Here is an 18,729-nt window from a genome sequence, read left to right as displayed (position 1 = left end):
TTCTATACTTACCGCATTTCATGCTCAATTCTGAGAAGTGGGTTAGTCTCGCCCAAGTAATTAGTTTGACCCACACTTATACAAAACCATATACAATCATCTATCTAAAGATACATCATTAACCAACACATTACCATAATTATATTAATTTAGGATTTCTTTGCATGTCCATAAAATCACGTCGTATCTATGTCTTACCTAGTTTCCCTGACTACCACAATCGCTTTCCAACGCCGAACATGTACATCCACATGCATCCCCTCACATAATGAACCACTCCGTGCGTAACTACCCTGAACAGGATGCCGCACACCAGGTAACCCTCACACGGAAGCCATTATGTGAGTACTGCCATTATTCGGCATAAAATATCGTGCATCTCGTTCTAATTTTGTGAACGGAATAATCAAGCCACCATTCGGCTACGCTAGAAGGGCCATTCAGCTTCACTGAAATGCCAGAAGGGTCAATCACATTACTTACGCCCGAAGGGCCATTCAGATTCACTGAAATGCCCAAAGGGCCAATCATATCACATACGCCCATCACCAAGGCAAATCCCATGAGTTGTGGTAGCTAGCTAGGTTATAGGATTTTCGTTACATAATTTATTCAAGTGTCAGGCATATATATCTCAGAATAATTCTTATTATATCTCATGTCAGTATACTTAATTGTACTGAAGCTCAACGTTTCTCGTTATAAAACAATCCACATTATCACGTGTCAATACTATTCATTGCACGATATCCAAGTATCTCTATATCAAATCTCGAAACTTATTATTTCACGTGTCGATCATATATTGCACTACACCATATGGAATATCTCAAGCCTTCATAAATACTACCATTCATTTAAGTAGCAACTCATAATAGTACTCAATCATGTAATGTATTCGTTCAATATATTTATGTGAACTCAAGTCACCCTCAAATCCTAATACTAAAGTCCATGAATCTAAGTCCGTATATAATTTAATCCACATAAAAACGTATATATCTAAGTCTTATAAGAATTTCCCTCTTGTTACGTGCCAATATTTATATTCTTTACCCACTACTCACGTCAAATCTTAATTAGATAATGACAAACAAAGTTATACAATTTTCGACAATATTTTATTACTACATTTGTCCATATTCTTAAATATGTGAAAAACTGTAAAAAAAAGTCAGCATTCCACAGTCAACGGTCAATGGTCAACGGTCAAAGTCAAAGTAAACACGTCATAGTCAAAGTCAAACTATCGTTTTCATGTTCAACAGGTTCAGGGTCATAGCCATGGTTCATGGCTAAGGGCAAAGGTGCATGGCTCATGGGCTCATGACTCAGGAAATGGTTCAGACCCAACTAGCCAAGCCCAAATCCAAACCTTAGAATTCGGCCCCAAAAGTCTAAACATTTAAAGACCCAAATAAATCTATTTTAAGTTATATGGACCGGTCCGAATAAAGATAGAACTGGCCCAAACAAAAGATATGAAACTGTCCCAAAAACTTAAACTGAACTGGCCCAAAACACAAAATGGAATTTAGCCCAAAACAAAATAGAAACTGGCCCATCCACTAATAGAATTCGGCCCAAAACAAAAATATAACTTGGCCCAACCAAAACTTAAACATTTCGGCCCAAGGTCCAACAATTAACAGGTGTAGAGAAACTATAATGCGTCCGGGAGCACCGGATCACATTATCTTTCTTTTCCCTCCAACAGATCCAGCACCACACCAGCCACCAAAATCGGCCACCACTCCTCCACACACCACCCCTTTTCAACCAAGCGGTTTCACTCCTAAACACAAACCCTACAACTTTAATAAAACCAAAAACTCTAATTAGTTAAATCAAACCCCTTCCTCCAAAGTAGATCTGGACCGTCCGCCATTAATGGCTTCTACCACCTCCGACAGCCCTCACACACACTACACGAGCTACCCCATCATCAACAACCCATTCAAATCAATCAAAACAACTACAATATAATCTACATCGACCACCCTTTCTCCACACTGAATTCGTCAGCCATTAACGCCTGTCGAAGCTTTGTCCCAAGCTTCAACATCACTCTCCAGCACTCACTCAAACCTCAACCACCAAACATCATCCCACCAACATCACAACCTAAAACCCATTATCTAGTTTCAGACAAAACAGTTCAAAGCATAAACTGGCGATTTTTCTCTGGCCGCCATTAACAGCTTGCTTCAAGCTTCCACCAGCACCCATCTCCAGCACTCACACACTCTACACTAGCTACCCCATCACCAACAACTCATCCCAACCACAGTTTAATCAATCCACTTCAACAACACAGTATAACAAAAAAAATACCGGACAATTGTTTGTTTGGGCTCGCACCGTCGTTAACAAGCCCAATCAAGCTTCGACAGTTCAATGTCGATTTTCGAGTTTTAACAACTAACGACAGTTTAACAAAATTTAACAACGACAATTTAACAAGTGTTTAACAACGACAGGACAAATATTAATAACAGAATAATTAACATGTTTCGTGAAATAGAAAACTAATCTACTCACCTTAATTAATTAAATTTCGGCCGAATTCCTCCTAGTCCGGATAAATCGGCCCAACGCCTTCCAGCCAACGAAATTGCCTCCATTTTTTTATTATTTTTTATTATCTAAGAACCCTATTCTCCAGAACAATATGAATATATATCTGGGTTTGAAACCTAAGACCAACACAGACTCGGGCCCAGATATCAGGCCCACATCACAAATCCAATCCAGCAAATTTTAAATAAATAATTAAATTAAATAATTAATAAATAAATACGTATTTTAAATACGGGCGTTACACCATGCGACACTACTACTGTTCCACATGTACATCAATGCGTGAAATGGTTCAACACGAATATATTACCTCATTAAATTATCCGCAATCTGATACTGATAATATTAGTCCAATGTCTCAAGAATGAAACACTTCTTCGATAGTTCAAGTGTGTATGGAAACAAAATAATTACTACAAGCGTCGTCTGCAACGAGCCATTCATCTCGAAAATGATGTGAAATCTATCGCACCACAACATAATACATGCCAACGACATTGTAGCGTGTGAGATTGTTTACGTGGTGAGGATGAGATTCTCGTTGTTCCCAACGTTCGGTCATCCACCAGTTCTCGAAAATGGTGTTGTATCTGTCACATTACCACAACGTAACACACGCCAATAACATAGTTGTGTAGGGGATCATTTACATGGTGATGATTAGATTTTCGTTGTTCGCAATGGTTATCTACGAGTTCAAAACGATAAATACGGACTTCGCACTAGTTACTTTTCATAAATCTCCGCAAAATATTTTGAATTCATATTTGTACATTGTCATTTGATAGTGCCGATAGTCATATAATATTTTTTATTAGCAAGACTCTTATATATATATCAGTTGAATCGAGACACTCTTGCATTGAGAAAATTGCATTATATTGGCCTTGTTTCATGTTGTCAGACGTCTTAAGTTTATTTATATGAATGAATAGTCGAAGTTTAAACTGAATATCCGCTGCGCACGTTTTTCGCAATGTCTACAAATCGACTCACATAATGAAAAAGTTACCTTAGCTCTTACAACATTGTCTCTAACACTCATACATTTAAACAACGACAAACTTTGGTTAATATAGATTAGTTTGAAATTATATAGTTTACATTGATTCACACATATTTATCAAAATTACATTTTTCACATATAATTATTCGTTTAAATTCACACACTCTCTGGTTATTCATTCCGCTTATTATTTTCTCATTACTTTTCCTCATTAATTTTCTTTTATCTTCTTTGCCATATGAATTTCGTTCGCATGCCAAATAGGGGGAGGTGTTTCGATCCCCACCTACGTGGCAAACATCCATTGGTAGGGATTTCCACTTTATTCACTTAATCGATAGGGCTAAGGCCCAATGTGCAATATCATAGATTGATGTACATGCCTATTAACTCATGTGCTTAGGGCTGAACCCTAACCACACGACTTACCACTTACGTATATTAATTTATGTTCAGATTTGTTTCTTAGCAAATATATAATCATCAACTAAGAGTCATATTCAATTACAATTACTTGAGTTACAAGAAGTCTTTACTCTACACATATAAATACAAAACTATTTTTCATAAATAATTACGTTATTGAGACTTGATCCCATCAATAATTTGGGCACGTAGGCAACCGAAAGGTATAGTATCATCATTCTCTAGATCACCATTTTAATGAGAAGAGGTTTAATTAGAATGCTAGAATTTGTTTTAATAGAAAAGAATTCTCGTTATAATAAAAATAATTCCCTATTATAAAAAAGATTATCGCTTTTTTTATTCATTTTATCGTTTTCATCTCTATTTTTTTTGTTTCACCACTTAGTGTTTTGATCATATTTGGCTTTAATTAAAAGTGTTAGAATTTGTTTAATAATAGAAAACAACTCACTCAAATATTATCATCTCTATGTCCATTATCTTCTTTCTCTCTAAGTCGATCCTCTTATTCACTTCGTCATTATCATTTTCTTCTCTTCATCTTATCAAACCAATAAACACTCTTATTAAAAGTATTTATCCAAATTATAATGTTGCTTTAAAATTTCTATACAAACTCCATACATAATTTTTTATTTTGAAGTTATCATACATGTTGTTTACTTATTATATCAATTATTGATGTAAAAATTAAGAGGGAGTGAATGAAGAGGCTTAATGGCGGCAAAGACATAAAAGATAAGAGAAAAAATCATGCACTATTTTAAAATTTGAAAAAAATAGTATTTTTGATAAATTTTTTTAATAAAACACTGCATTACATATCTACGTTAATATAATTGGACCTCTTAATTGGTTAGTCTGGTTTTTGTTCAATTGGGCCTGGGTTAGTAGTCTAGTTTTGGGCTTTTGCCAGTTTCAAAATCCGTGTTTACTTGAATCATAAGTTGAAAACCAACAAGTGAAGTCTAATAAATTTCTGTGCAAGAAAACAGACCTTTACTCATCAGTTCAATCGATCTCCAAAATGTTTCTAACCAGGTACTACTATTACTCCCAAAAAATATTAAAGTTTGATTCTTTTTAACTAATTTCATGTTTTTTTGTGTTTGCAGGACTGAATATGATAGAGGGGTCAACACTTTCTCACCAGAAGGAAGGTTGTTTCAAGTTGAATATGCTATTGAAGCAATTAAGGTATGTATATTTTATTTTTATTTTTTTAAAAGTAATGGGGTTGTTTCAAAATTTGATTTTTATGTCTCTATTTTGTTATATAGTTGGGTTCAACTGCAATTGGTTTGAAAACTAAAGAAGGTGTTGTGCTTGCTGTCGAAAAGCGTATTACTTCCCCATTGCTGGTAATTATAATTTTTTATCCTTACTTATTGGGGGCATTGCCCACCTACAATTTAAAATTACATCTTCAATATATGTGTTTATGTGTAGACACTCATTACGTACTGTATGTGTTGCATGGGTACGGGACGGAGTGTCTGGTTTGGACATGGGTATGACGATTTGGACACGGCGAGATCTGAGAATTAGGGTGTTTTGCTTGTGTCCAGGTGTCCGTGTCCGTACGGACACGGGTACGCGATACAGAGGAAATTAGGGCGTACCCATGCAACAGAGCGTACTGTTGATACAGATGGCCAGCTCTAATCAAATTGTACCTTTCATTTGTGCTAAGCTCACTTAAAAATACATAGAATCTAATAATGTTTTGTGTGTTACCATAATCCGCTTGATGTCCATGTAGTCCTCTCAAAGAGTGGTTGGTCCATAATCCAGTTGCAGTTCTTTTAGAAAAAAACCAAGTTTTGCTTGGACATTATACTTCAGTGTATTTAATGTATATACTGCAATCTAACAGCCCCTTAATAATCGAGCATTTCGAGTATGCTTTATATATGCATATATAACAGTTGCTTCAACAGAACACATCGTAAGAAAAAAAAGTCAGTAAACAAAGTGATTTACCATTGCTAAATGTTAATAAATTATAAGCTACTCTATTGAAAAAATTATAGTAGTCAAAATCAACATAAGTTATATTAATCTTATGGCAGTGAAACCTAAAACACTGGAAATGATATCATCATTCTTATATTGAAATTAAAAATTGAGTAATCGTACCTGAAAATTAATGAGAAAGTTACTAAACTAACAGAGTTTTCTTCCACACACACCTACATTTCACTTTATACATTTTTTTATACCTTTCATCTTGTAGAAAAATATCTATTTTTTTAGGAAATGCTTCTGTCTCCTTTATCTATTTCTGACACTGAGAGTAGTATGCCAACAACATATGTTTAAGAAATGAAACATATACATGATTAATATAACATTTAAACATGCCTATTTGCAACTCTCCATCAAGAATTACTTAACACTGAATCCACGAAAGCACTTAACAGCTGCCTAGAAGTATCCTTAATGGTTTTGGAAACATCGAGTCCAATGGGCACATGCAGCACCTCTTTCTGGAAAAGACTTATAAGAACTAAAACATATCAGTATGCCTGTTCCCAACAATTTCTTCTTATCTAGCCCTTTTTTTTTCTCAAGTTTTTCCTCGAAAACGTGTCATGCATTCCTTCTATTATACCGAATAACGAAGTACTTCCAAACAGGTGACGTACCGCGTGGGTGCGTCAATGTTTAGTGTAAACTACTGTAATAGTGCAATGTTATAAGAGTGCCATGGTATCATTTAGCAGTGTCTTCTATCTAGAGACATTATATACAAAGATTTTAAGTACAAAATACATAAATAAAAGAAAAGATATTTACCTTCAAGACAGAAGGTAGAGAAGTCCTTAGATAATCAAGCGTGGGAGAGAAAGATGCTTTGTGAACTGTTGATACCTGGAAAGCAAACCTAGTGGAAGCCATGGCTCTTTCTATTCCTGTTTCCTATATTTATATATTTTTACTGGGAGGGTATTGTGGTAGTCAAAAAATTTCCAAACTCTTGACAATCTGCCGACCATTTTCCATGGCTGCTGAGTAGCATCAATTTCAGAGACGCTATGATGATTCCTTGTGTCCATGTTGGCATTAAAGACCTGTTTACGATAGACTTGCAACTATTGTCAATTGTTAACACTGGAACCAGAGTGAAGCAAAGTGTGAAATAGATAAAAGAAGAAGTCGTTTATGGGCCTTCTTATCAAACAATTTAAATGCAATGATTAGAAGTTCGGAAAACACCAAAACAATTTAACTGCCATAAAAATTGTAATTTAGATGGTAAGAGAGAAAGAACAGTAGTATTTACCAATTCGCAAAACAATTGATACTGCCAATATTTTAAGAGGTGGATCGTCATAGGTTTTTTGCGCAATTGATATAACCAAAAGTAAAGAATGTATAAGATAGGAAACAATTGAGAATCCAATCCCACAATTAAAGAAGAGTGAGCACAACCAATGAAATAGAGAAAGAAGAAGAGTGACTCACCGTATCTATAGACAATTGAACTGACAATGGTCTTGTGAGAATTTTGTTTTGAAAAATGTGGAAAGCAAAACCAATGAAAATAAGTTGTTGGGCGTAGTAATAAGTTGATAACATTGTTATGTCATTGCAAAATAACGTGTAGGTGTATCTACGTTTGGTTGTTATAAGATACCTAAGATTATAAATCTTCTTTAGATGTGATTCTGTCACCATATTGTTATAAATCTAAGATACGATTTAAACTTCTTAACAGAGTGCAACAGAATGGACTAATCCAGCAGTGTACATTATACAAGCATGTGTGCAGTATGCCTTAGTTATAAAATAGGATTAACATCCGTAGTGAACCACCAAACAGTAAGTGGAAGTGATATAAAATTAAGATGGTAATACCCACATAGTAAATGAAATCACGTTACTTATATGTGAAATGTTCATGTTCAATCCTGATGCTCTTGTATCCCAAACACGAGCAGTTATATAACTGTAAGAAGACACATGTCAATTGTGGCTTGTACTCACTTCTCAGTAACATATTTCTCTTACATGCTAGGCTTCATACCAATTTTGAAATAGCTTGGCTACTCTTGCTCATCACATGATAGTAAAAGTTATGAGCATGATAATATCGTATGATGAATATGAGTAACCAAGATAATATATGAGTCTGACTGACCGTCTTCTAGCAACACCAAACACTTTTTTGTTATGTTGCATGGTAGCTTCACAATGTACACCACACACCAGGTTACACATCTCCTTTTTTAAATGAACATACCATCTCCCCATCTTTCGTACATAGCACAGAATATCACTGTATGCTTAGTATGTGGTAAGTGCTCTACAGGGTGGATATATAAAATATATAGGTCTAATATACTGCTAAATTCGTGTCTAATAGTTGGAGTCATGGATAAATAAGCCATAGCTGCACTGATATTTTTAACCTAGTGGAGTTACAATTTTAGTTGAAGCCCTATATCCATGTTTTGCTCTATCTCAGGAGCCCAGCAGTGTGGAGAAAATCATGGAAATCGATGATCACGTAGGATGTGCAATGAGTGGGTTGATTGCTGATGCTCGTACACTTGTTGAACATGCACGAGTTGAAACTCAGGTATCACGAGTCTCACTTAATTGTTTATACTTCTCCTACGCGGAGTACATCCTCCAGTTACTTACTCTGAAATTTTACCTTTATCAGAATCACAGGTTCTCATATGGTGAACCAATGACTGTTGATTCAACTGCACAAGCTATATGTGATCTTGCTCTGCGATTTGGTGAAGGCGAGGAAGAATCCATGGTTAGAACCTTTTCTCATCTTAGTTTTAATTTCTAACAGTTTCTTTTGTCATACCATCATTAGTACATGAACATATTTTGTGTTTCAGAAATAGTAGTTGTCAATACCACTATTAATGATCAGCTGAAGATTATTTGTATCATCATCTCAAACCACACCCAGCTGAAAATTATTTATTTGCTTGTAAGCCTTTCTCATGTGTAAGCTTTCTGTTCTATGCAGTCTCGACCTTTTGGAGTCTCTCTTCTGATTGCTGGCCACGACGAAAATGGGCCAAGCCTGTAAGTTTTTGTTTTTTTGAGGTTATAATGTGTGTCTGTGTGTGTGTGGTTTTCTGTTTTCTGAACTTGAATGCTTTCTTGTTCTGCATTTTAGTTCACTAAATTTAAAAAGGAAAAATGAAAAGGCAGGAGCCGCAAACTAAAGAGTAACAAGCAAGACTGCAAGAGGCAGAAAAAAGATAGAAAACGATTGAAGTAATGTAATCTTTCCGAAGATAACATTTCCCTAATATAAAACAAAACGAGAGTAAGGTGTGCAGACTCTTAGTAAAGCAACTTTGGAAGAAAAGTGGCCGGCATTCCATATTTTTAGTCAAGTCCTCTCATTAGTGTGCTTTCTTATTCCTTTACCATTACAAGTCTCTACAACTTAAGAGATATTCACTTCAAAATAGAAACTGAAAAATGGAAGTAATGAATTCAAGTCCTAATTCCAATCGATTATATCCTTCTCTTTTTCCTCTGAAAATTTTAGAAGCACATTCAAATGCCCTCAGAAAATTTTAGAAGCACATTCAAATGTCCACCGTTGCCAAGCTGGAAATCTGATTCCACTGGTTCAAAAGAAAATAGAAACGAAGCAAAATGGAAAAATAAGGGTTGGATTGACATCTGTATGAGTAGTAGGAAGACTCCTTAACTTACTCATCAGGTGCCGTTCCCTCTCTTGCTCCCTTAGTAAGGAATGACAGTAGGCAATACAATCCAGTTTTAATTCAATAGAATTCAAGTATGAAAAGTTTAACATAAGTGAGATTGGCCAAAATCAAAACCTTGTTGCAATGAGGAGCGTTCTAAACCTATAAACATCTTTTTTCCACTGCAATTTTTTAATCAATGAAATCTTTGTCTGCCATATTGGCTTTCATATGTGCTTTACTGTAACTATCTGGATCTGCCTACTTGCATTCATGCAACTTCTGCTAACTTGTATATGGGATTCTTTTCCTACATCCTCACCCATAACCAGCCTTCAATCTGGATCACTGATACTGATGGTGACATTTGTTTTTTATGATCTGCATGAGCCAATTGTCAATTTGTCTTTAAGCTGCTTGTAGGTTCGTGTAGATGTGAAAACAATATAAGAGAAAGGAAACCATGTCGTAGCCTTTTTTAGGAGTGGAAAAAAAAACGCTGCTTTCATGCATTTGTGGACTTATCTTTCCTCATCGTTCAACTCTTCCATTCTAAAACAAAGCTCGTATCTGGGGACTTTGTTATTGCTTGATTAAGATGGTGTTTCTTAACAATTTCCACCATAAAAATGTTTGAACTGGGGGACTTAAGATAGCGATTTGTGACACACAGGTATTATACAGATCCATCTGGTACGTTTTGGCAATGCAATGCAAAAGCCATTGGGTCAGGTTCTGAAGGGGCGGACAGCTCTCTGCAGGAGCAATACAACAAGGTAGCTATATGTTGTTTGTGTTTGTTCTTTTCTTTTTTATTATCTTCCTTTGTTAATCATTAGTGGTGACATGTGCCTTCCGGCACTGATAACAGGTAACGTGCCACTGGCGTGCCCTACGTCATAAGTAATAGATTTGCATTCAAGCAAGATTATAGCTTCTGAAAATAATAGATTCCTCTAATTTTATTGCAACTATTGGCTAGGTTTTGGTGAAAATTTTGTTTTCGTACTCTAAATGAAGTCATACATAGTTACTGTAGCACATTTGAGTAGCTTTAGTTAGACTATTGCAGGGTGTTTTTAAAATCTTTTGATTAGTAGTTGGGAGATGATATAAATGATGATAAGACAAGCCAATATCCTTTCCCAACATTTGATTGAGATGAGAAAACTCAGATGCTTGATTGAGCATTTTGTTTTTGGGATGATACAAGGTTTTTATCGATAGAAAGTGCACTTATAATTGGAAATGGATTATTCCAATTAGAGTTCTATAGGTTTTATTCCCTGAAATTTGAAAATACCATGGTTTTTGTGGTTCTATTGTTCCTCGTGGACCAAGGCATTCTTTGTCGTTTAACTCAAGGAATGGTGCTCCTATGCTTTTCTATATTATTAAAATTTTGGCAGCAGAGTGTAAGTACGATCTGGTGTGCAGGAAATGAAGCTTGAAGAAGCTGAAACAGTAGCATTGTCCATTTTGAAGCAAGTAATGGAAGAGAAGGTAAGTCTTCATGAAAGGTTAATCTTTGTCCGAAAAATGCATTTCTGTATATGTAGCTTGTTCCCTCCCTCTCTTGATATCCCTCGAGGGTTCACAATAAATTAATGACCAGTATCTTTTGTTTTTAGGTGACTCCGAATAATGTTGATATTGCTAAGGTCGCTCCAACCTACCATCTTTACTCTCCTGCGGAGGTGGAGGCCGTGATAGCTCGCCTATAAAGAAAATTCAGAGTTTTCTCTGGATAGCCCTATCGACCTTCTTTTCACAATGAATACACCTCTTCTATTAGTGGTTTGGAGAAAGATAATCAAGTATTTGTGGTTTAAGGGTTCTTACTATGATTCCTCATCTCTATTCTCCCTAGTTTACAGCGGTGTAATTTTGCTGGGTTACTGTCTTAATTTGAATTCTGTTCTTTGATTTTTAACTTAGAGCATTTTGGTCTTTGGATATAAAAACTGTCTGAAGGATTTTTCTATGGGTATTGGTCTTTTGTGGCATGATATCTACTGATATACATGTGTTTAGGTTATTGTTATACATGGGTATTGGTCTTTCTGCGGATGTTGTTGCATGCATGCATGCCTTCATGTTCATGATGAGTTCGTGTCAAATCTGTCTCTCACTACCAATATTAAAGCGTTGGTCCCATGCATGCCTCACTACCATTAGTTTTTACACATGTTCAGGCTTTCTCTTAAATGGATATGATCATGGGGCAGTTTATAGTGTCTTGAACAGCTTTTAAATTTACACTTATTAACTCGTTCGTGGACAATTTATATAGGACATTATATAAGCTGTGCAAAACACTATATAAACTGCTCAAGACAGACACTATGTCTATATAATATCTGTTAACGAATAGTCCGTTTAAAAGAAAGCATGTTACATGTTTGCTAACTTGTTTTAGAGTCATTATTTTCAAGATGCTGTGTTGTGAAACTATGAATGTTAATCAAGAAGTAAAGTAAACAGACATTTCTCTAATAAATCTTTCCAAAAACAAATGTTACTTTTAGTTCGACCTACAACATTTCTTCTGTACATTTTTCTACGTGAAACAAGTGAAGGCTGCAAAGACCAGAAACTTTATCACACATTCCGCATGAAATGTATACAATTATGATAGCCTAACAAGCAGCCTAACGTTGTCTGGATTGGCCTTCAACGACAATGATTTCGTACTGATGGGTCCCTTGTCGGTTCCACTGCTGTTGGTCACACGCTCACAACGCGGACACATTGTAAGCATTGATGCGCGAAAAGGCTCGTTACTGTTGGCAGATATCATTCTTTGCGGGCCTACTCTCAAAGCCCGTAATTGCTCCACCTCTCTTTGTAATCTTTTGTTCTCTTCTGTCAATGATCCAAAACATCTCTTCAAGTGCTCATATTCCACCTCCGTTTGCTTCAATTTTGTCCTGCGTTCCGTAACTTAAGAATTTTAATCACTTTTTAAGTTATTTTTTTTTTTCTGAACAGAGTTATTCTGTGTTGTATGGGTACGGGACAGAGTGTCTGGTTTGGACACGGGTATGATGATTTGGACACGGCGAGATCTGAGAATTAGAGTCTGTTTTGCTTGTGTCCGGGTGTCGGGTGTCCGTGTCTGCAGGACACAGGTACGCGGTACAAAAGAAATTAGGGCATACCCATGCAACAGAGAAGTTATTCAATTTAGATATGGCAATGTATGACATTGCTTGCGCTTGTCCAAGGGTTAGACAACCATATCCAAACTTCGTGGGGCATATACAATATGTTTCTTTCCTTTTTTTTGGTTAAAAGGAATATGTTTCTTAATAATCCGACAAATTATTATGCCAAAACACCTGCAAATATTTGGCACCCTTCACAACAAACAAAATGCTTAAAATGTACCTTTGTTGGGGGTGGTCAGTAATTGGCCGAGTTAACCATCTCATATTTAGTTTTAGGCGGAAATTGAACTGGCCTATAGGAGATTAGGAGCTAACAAATAAACATTGTATTACACGATGATTATCTTCGTGAATCTCAAGTATCTTACGAGATACACCATCTTTGAGATTTAATCAACTAGTGAAGGGATCTTTAGTACATTAGCAATTGAGAAATGACTAATGAGTATTACCTTGCTCTACGGTTTTGAAACCAAACCTCGACCTGGCGTGGTTTCAGACCTAGTTGAGACGCTAAAGCATCTTTCTGTTTCTGCAAAAGAAAGCAAGACACACACACAAAGAGAACATTAACGTGCGAAAAAAAGAGAGCTAGAGAGAGCTAGAGAGGTGTTGCATGCTCACAAGATTCAAGGTGTGGTTTTGTCCAAAGCTTTCTTCTAACAAAGTAGTCTGCTCCTTGGTTAGGCGGAGTTTCTTATGAGATCCACCACCAGTATCACCACCACTATCTTCCTCACAGTACTTTCCGGTAATTTCTTCTGGACAATCTCCTATATCCATGGTTGAAGGTACTTCATTTATGTCAAAATCTCTCATACCACATGCACCACCTTAAACCACCAAAAACAAAACATGATGCGGCCCCAAGCAATGTTGAGTTAAGAATACATAAAAAATAAAAAAAAGCCACTCTTTAACACAAAAAGTAACAAAGCGTATATATGAAAGAGTAGTTAACATAATTAAACACACACAAGATATAGTAATAATAAAAAGAAAATAAGATGCATATGTCAATACATTTCTACCTGAAGAATGAAGGGGTGAGGTAGTGGTACTTCCAGGTACAGAGATAGATAATTGTAAAGAAGAAGTTGCCATGAAAAACTAGCAAAGACTGAGGAAGAGAAAATAAGAATGTGAAAAAGAGATGATGAATAGTAAATATAAGTGGTTGGACTTGGAGAGGATCAAGAAAGAAGCTAAGGACAGAGAGTAAGTGTAGCAATGCATCAGTAGTGTGAGTGATGTTCCCTATGGACTATGGGTAATTTGACTGTGCTATCTATAATTACGTCAAAAGGTTTTTATGACCACTGATTAATAATTACGAGTGTCACGAGAATAGATGGTGGTAGCATAGTAGCCGGCAAGTTTTCCTGTTTTAGGCGTTTCCTAGTTGCCTTGTCGGTTTTAACAGTCGGCTGGTGAAATGATTGGAACTCTCTATGTTTCTTCTGAGCTCTTTGATCACACAAAATCTTGTGTCTAATCATATCAAAGCTAAGAGGCATTGACCAATAGTACTGAGCGCTTTCTTATGGTAAGATTGTGAGCACGGGGTACGGTAGTTGTGATCAATTTTGCGTGCATCAGTGCATGTGCCAATGTGTACAGTGCACCGAATAACTGATTGATTGAACTATGTCTATAACTAGAGTACTCCTATGGATGTGCGCAAGTCAAGTAATGTAACACTATTAAGTATTGACGGAGCACTACATGTGCGCAAGTCAAGTAATGTAACACCATTAAGTATTGATGGAGCACTATATGTATTGTCACTAATTGGCAGGACGGGGTTTATAACGGGAAGTTTAATAAAAGTTTATTATGGGTATTAAACAGAAATTACTAAAAATAAGATTTTTAAGTGAACATAATTTTATGAACTGTTTTTAAATATTTGGTTTACAACTAGTATATTCTTAACAAATAGGTCTCTTTCTATAATATTCTTAAAAAAAAAGTATTTCTTTTTTATTTCAGTTAATAACTTTTATTTTGTAGAATTTTATTATTATTATTATTATTTAACAAAGGCTATTTTGAGCTTCCCTTAGGCCTCAAATTGGGTTGAGCCGGCCATGCAATGACTACATGCGACATTATGTATTGTGGTGCTGCTAAGTGGTCCATACTCCATACTACAGATGCTAGGCACTCGTGTTCATCTCGTCCAACCAGCAATCACCAGCCTAACCAACGGGTAAGGTCCGACCTCAACAAGACTTGAACTTGAAACGACGCTGCGAATGTCGATTATGTCCAAGCCCATCTGATCTGCGCCTTGGTTGAACAATCGGCTCATGTGGTGCCCTAGACCCTAGAGTACTAGGGCTGTCAATGGGTTTCGATAACCCAATAACCGATCCGAACCAAACCGATAAAAAACGGTTTGGGTTTTGATAATTTAGTTTGTCTTCTACCGACCCAAAACCGAATTGAACCGATAAGATATTGGTTTGGTTTTAGATTTGTCCTCTACCAAACCGATATAAACCCGAACCAATAAAATAGCATTTTAGTAATATTTATGATTAATTTTGTATATGTTTATCAATTGTGTGGTTAAAATTAATTAATTTAATTTAAAATTTAATTGATTTTATAGTTTTCAGTTTGGGTTCGGTTTGTAATATATCTTATCGGTTCGGTTCGGTTTCAGATTAAACGTAATATTATCGGTTCGGTTTGATTTCGGGTTCCCAATTTTCTTATCAGTTCGGATTCGAATTTTCTAAAACCCGATCCAAACCGATCCATTGACAGCCCTACCCTAGACGACTCATCCATCTACTCGTTGGAAGTGAGATTCGTTGTTAAAACTTTAATCCTCGGTTAATACGGTGCACTCTTTTTGTAACCAAATATTATTATTATTATTATTTTTGGATAATCTTGCCAAATATGCATGTAAATTGAAAGATGAAAAATATTGGACCAGGTTTAGACTAAGAATGGGCCTGAGTTGGACCTTTTCGTTTACCAAGCCCCATCCAAAAAAGGCTGGATTATCTTAATAGACTAATCAGAAGCTAACATCTTTCAAAAAGTTCTTCATTGACCAAGCCCAACCCAATAAAAAGGTTAAATATTCTTGATAGACAAGCTACTGGACAACCATTTAGTCTTAGAGCATTTCCAATGCAAGCCACTATTATTCACCTCTACGTAGGCTGTATTTTTCTTTTTTTATACCGTTTTGGTGAAAAGCAAGGTGAGACTACCCAATGCAAATGTGAAAAATAATCTCGGATGGAATGTTGGATTCCGTCTGAATATAAAAATTGAAAAAACGCGCCGTACGGAATGAAACATCCCGTTTGAAGTTAAAAAAAAAAAACCGAACAAAAGTCGAAAACACGCGATACGAAATCCAACATACCATCCAAAAAAAAAAAAAAAAAAAAAAAACACACGAGACGGAATCTAATATTCCGTATGAAGTTCACAATTCAACCACTATCTCGGTTTAAGGTTTCACGCGCGCACTCTCGTTTTGACTTGGGAAAATAGTCACCTTCATAATCACATTTACATTGGGCAAAAATTTTGAACTATTTGGAGGTAAATATTTTCACATTCCCATTATATTCACATGCATTGGGAATACTCTTACACGAAACTTCCTCACACGAAATTTTCGTACGGTTTTCTTTGAACCCACCGACCCACACATTACCTTGTTATCAGCCATTTGATCTAGTTGTCCAATAGCGTTTCAGTTAGCTTAACTATCTCCATGGTGCACCTGATCAAGAAAACACTTACAAAGTTACAAGTGATCGAAGTACGTATATAAAGTTATAAACTTCTTATTTCGTCCGAACTGATGAACTTCTATTATAAGAACACTTCTATTTTGATTTCTTATAAATTCATTCATCAACTTAATAAGATATTGGTTTGGTTTTAGATTTGTCCTTTACCGAACCAATATAAACCCGAACCAATAAAATAGCATTTTAGTAATATTTATGATTAATTTTGTATATGTTTATCAATTGTGTGGTTAAAATTAATTAATTTAATTTAAAATTTAATTGATTTTATAGTTTTCGGTTTGGGTTCGGTTTGTAATATATCTTATCGGTTCGGTTCGGTTTCAAATTAAAAGTAATATTATCGGTTCGGTTTAATTTCGGGTTCCCAATTTTCTTATCAGTTCGGATTTTCTAAAACCCGATCCAAACCGATCCATTGACAGCCCTACCCTAGACGACTCATCCATCTACTCGTTGGAAGTGAGATTCGTTGTTAAAACTTTAATCCTCGATTAATACGGCGCACTCTTTTTGTAACCAAATATTATTATTATTATTTTTTGGATAATCTTGCCAAATATCCATGTAAATTGAAAGATGAAAAATATTGGACCAGGTTTAGACTGTGAATGGGCCTGAGTTGGACCTTTTCGTTACCAAGTCCCATCCAAGAAAGGCTGGATTATCTTAATAGACTAATCAGAAGCTAACAACTTTCAAAAAGTTTTTCATTGACCAAGCCCAACCCAATAAAAGGCTAAATATTCTTGATAGACAAGGTACTGGATAACCATTTATTCTTAGAGCATTTCCAATGTAAGCCACTATTATTCACCTCTACGTAGGCTGTATTTCTCTTCTTTTACACCGTTTTGGTGAAAAGCAAGGTGAAGCTACCCAATGCAAATGTGAAAAATAATCTCGGATGGGATGTTGGATTCCGTCTGAATATAAAAATTGAAAAAACGCGCCGTACGGAATGAAAAATATCCGTTTGAAGTTAAAAAAAAAAAACCGAACAAAAGTTGAAAACATGCAATATGAAATCCAACATACCAAAAAAAAAAAAAAAAAAAAAAAAAAAACACATGAGACGGAATCCAACATTCCGTATGAAGTTCACAACTCAACCACTATCTCGGTTTAAGGTTTCACGCACACCCTCGTTTTGACTTGGGAAAATAGTCACCTTCATATTCACATTTACATTAGGCAAAAAATTTTAAACTATTTGGAGGTAAATATTTTCACATTCCCATTATATTCACTTGCATTGGGAATACTCTTACACGAAACTTCCTCACACGAAATTTTCGTACGGTTTTCTTTGAACCCACCGACCCACACATTACCTTGTTATCAGCCATTTGATCTAGTTGTCCAATAGCGTTTTAGTTAGCTTAACTATCTCCATGGTGCACCTGATCAAGAAAACACTTACAATACGTATATAAACTTCTTATTTCGTCCGAACTGATGAACTTCTATTATAAGAACACTTCTATTTTGATTTCTTATAAATTCATTCATCAACTTAATAAGAATAGAGACATACATTGAAAGAAAGCAAGCAAGAAAGTGATCGAAGAGAAAAAAACTAAAGAAGATGTTTAGTAGTTCAGCAATAGTGTCATTCATGGCGTATTTTTGTGACAAGTATGAAGTAATGTATGATGATGAAGATTCTTTCTTTACACAAACACCAGAAGAATTTGTTGGTCTTGATCTTATGAAGCTGATTAATGAGAAAGAAGAAGAAGAAGAAGAAGAAATAGCTCAAAAACAAGACAGCATCAAGAAAGCTAAAGAAGAAGCTTTAAACCAAGAACTACTTATGCTTGGCTTTAAGTGCATTGAAGAAACTGATGTTTCTTAGATTTTTGAATTCTTTAAGAACAAGACTACCGCAATGGTGGCGACAAAGAAGAAGATGAAGAAGCAATCAAGAATTAGTTTTATGTTTCTTTCAAGTGCATGCTGACTAATGCAAGTACTGTTTCTTAGATGATTGAATGATTCTTTAGGCTAGCTTTCCATCTGCATTGTTTCTTTTGTGTTTGATTTTGCAGAAACTGATATGA

At 35.6% G+C, this 18,729-nt stretch overlaps 2 protein-coding genes and 1 long non-coding RNA gene across 3 annotated transcripts; 2 read left to right on the top strand and 1 right to left on the bottom strand.

The window, feature by feature from the left end:
* The first annotated feature begins 4,910 nt into the window (after positions 1-4,910).
* Positions 4,911-11,692, top strand: LOC147479201 (proteasome subunit alpha type-5). The gene is made up of 9 exons (XM_086576156.1): positions 4,911-5,056; positions 5,131-5,212; positions 5,296-5,376; positions 8,487-8,600; positions 8,688-8,789; positions 9,012-9,070; positions 10,382-10,484; positions 11,146-11,211; positions 11,340-11,692. Exons 1-9 carry the CDS (start codon positions 5,043-5,045, stop codon positions 11,430-11,432), a joined length of 714 nt encoding a protein of 237 aa, XP_086432282.1. The 5' UTR covers positions 4,911-5,042; the 3' UTR covers positions 11,433-11,692.
* A 493-nt stretch (positions 11,693-12,185) lies between these two features.
* Positions 12,186-14,824, bottom strand: LOC147479200 (homeobox-leucine zipper protein HOX3-like). The gene is made up of 4 exons (XM_086576157.1): positions 13,910-14,824; positions 13,503-13,711; positions 13,331-13,410; positions 12,186-12,638 (listed from the first exon to the last, which is right to left on the bottom strand). The coding sequence occupies exons 1-4, from the start codon at positions 13,980-13,982 to the stop codon at positions 12,338-12,340; spliced, it is 663 nt and encodes a 220-aa protein (XP_086432283.1). The 5' UTR covers positions 13,983-14,824; the 3' UTR covers positions 12,186-12,337.
* Positions 13,493-15,501, top strand: LOC147479199 (uncharacterized). Its single transcript, XR_015203904.1, has 2 exons — positions 13,493-13,629; positions 14,945-15,501. It is a non-coding gene; the product is annotated as an uncharacterized LOC147479199 (long non-coding RNA).
* The last annotated feature ends 3,228 nt before the right edge of the window (positions 15,502-18,729 follow it).

Source organism: Coptis chinensis, chromosome 8 (assembly GCF_015680905.1).
Source record: "Coptis chinensis isolate HL-2020 chromosome 8, ASM1568090v1, whole genome shotgun sequence".
Classification (NCBI taxonomy): Eukaryota; Viridiplantae; Streptophyta; class Magnoliopsida; order Ranunculales; family Ranunculaceae; genus Coptis; species Coptis chinensis.
Note: the sequence above shows the minus strand (reverse complement) of the source record. Positions and strands in the feature narration are given on the sequence as shown.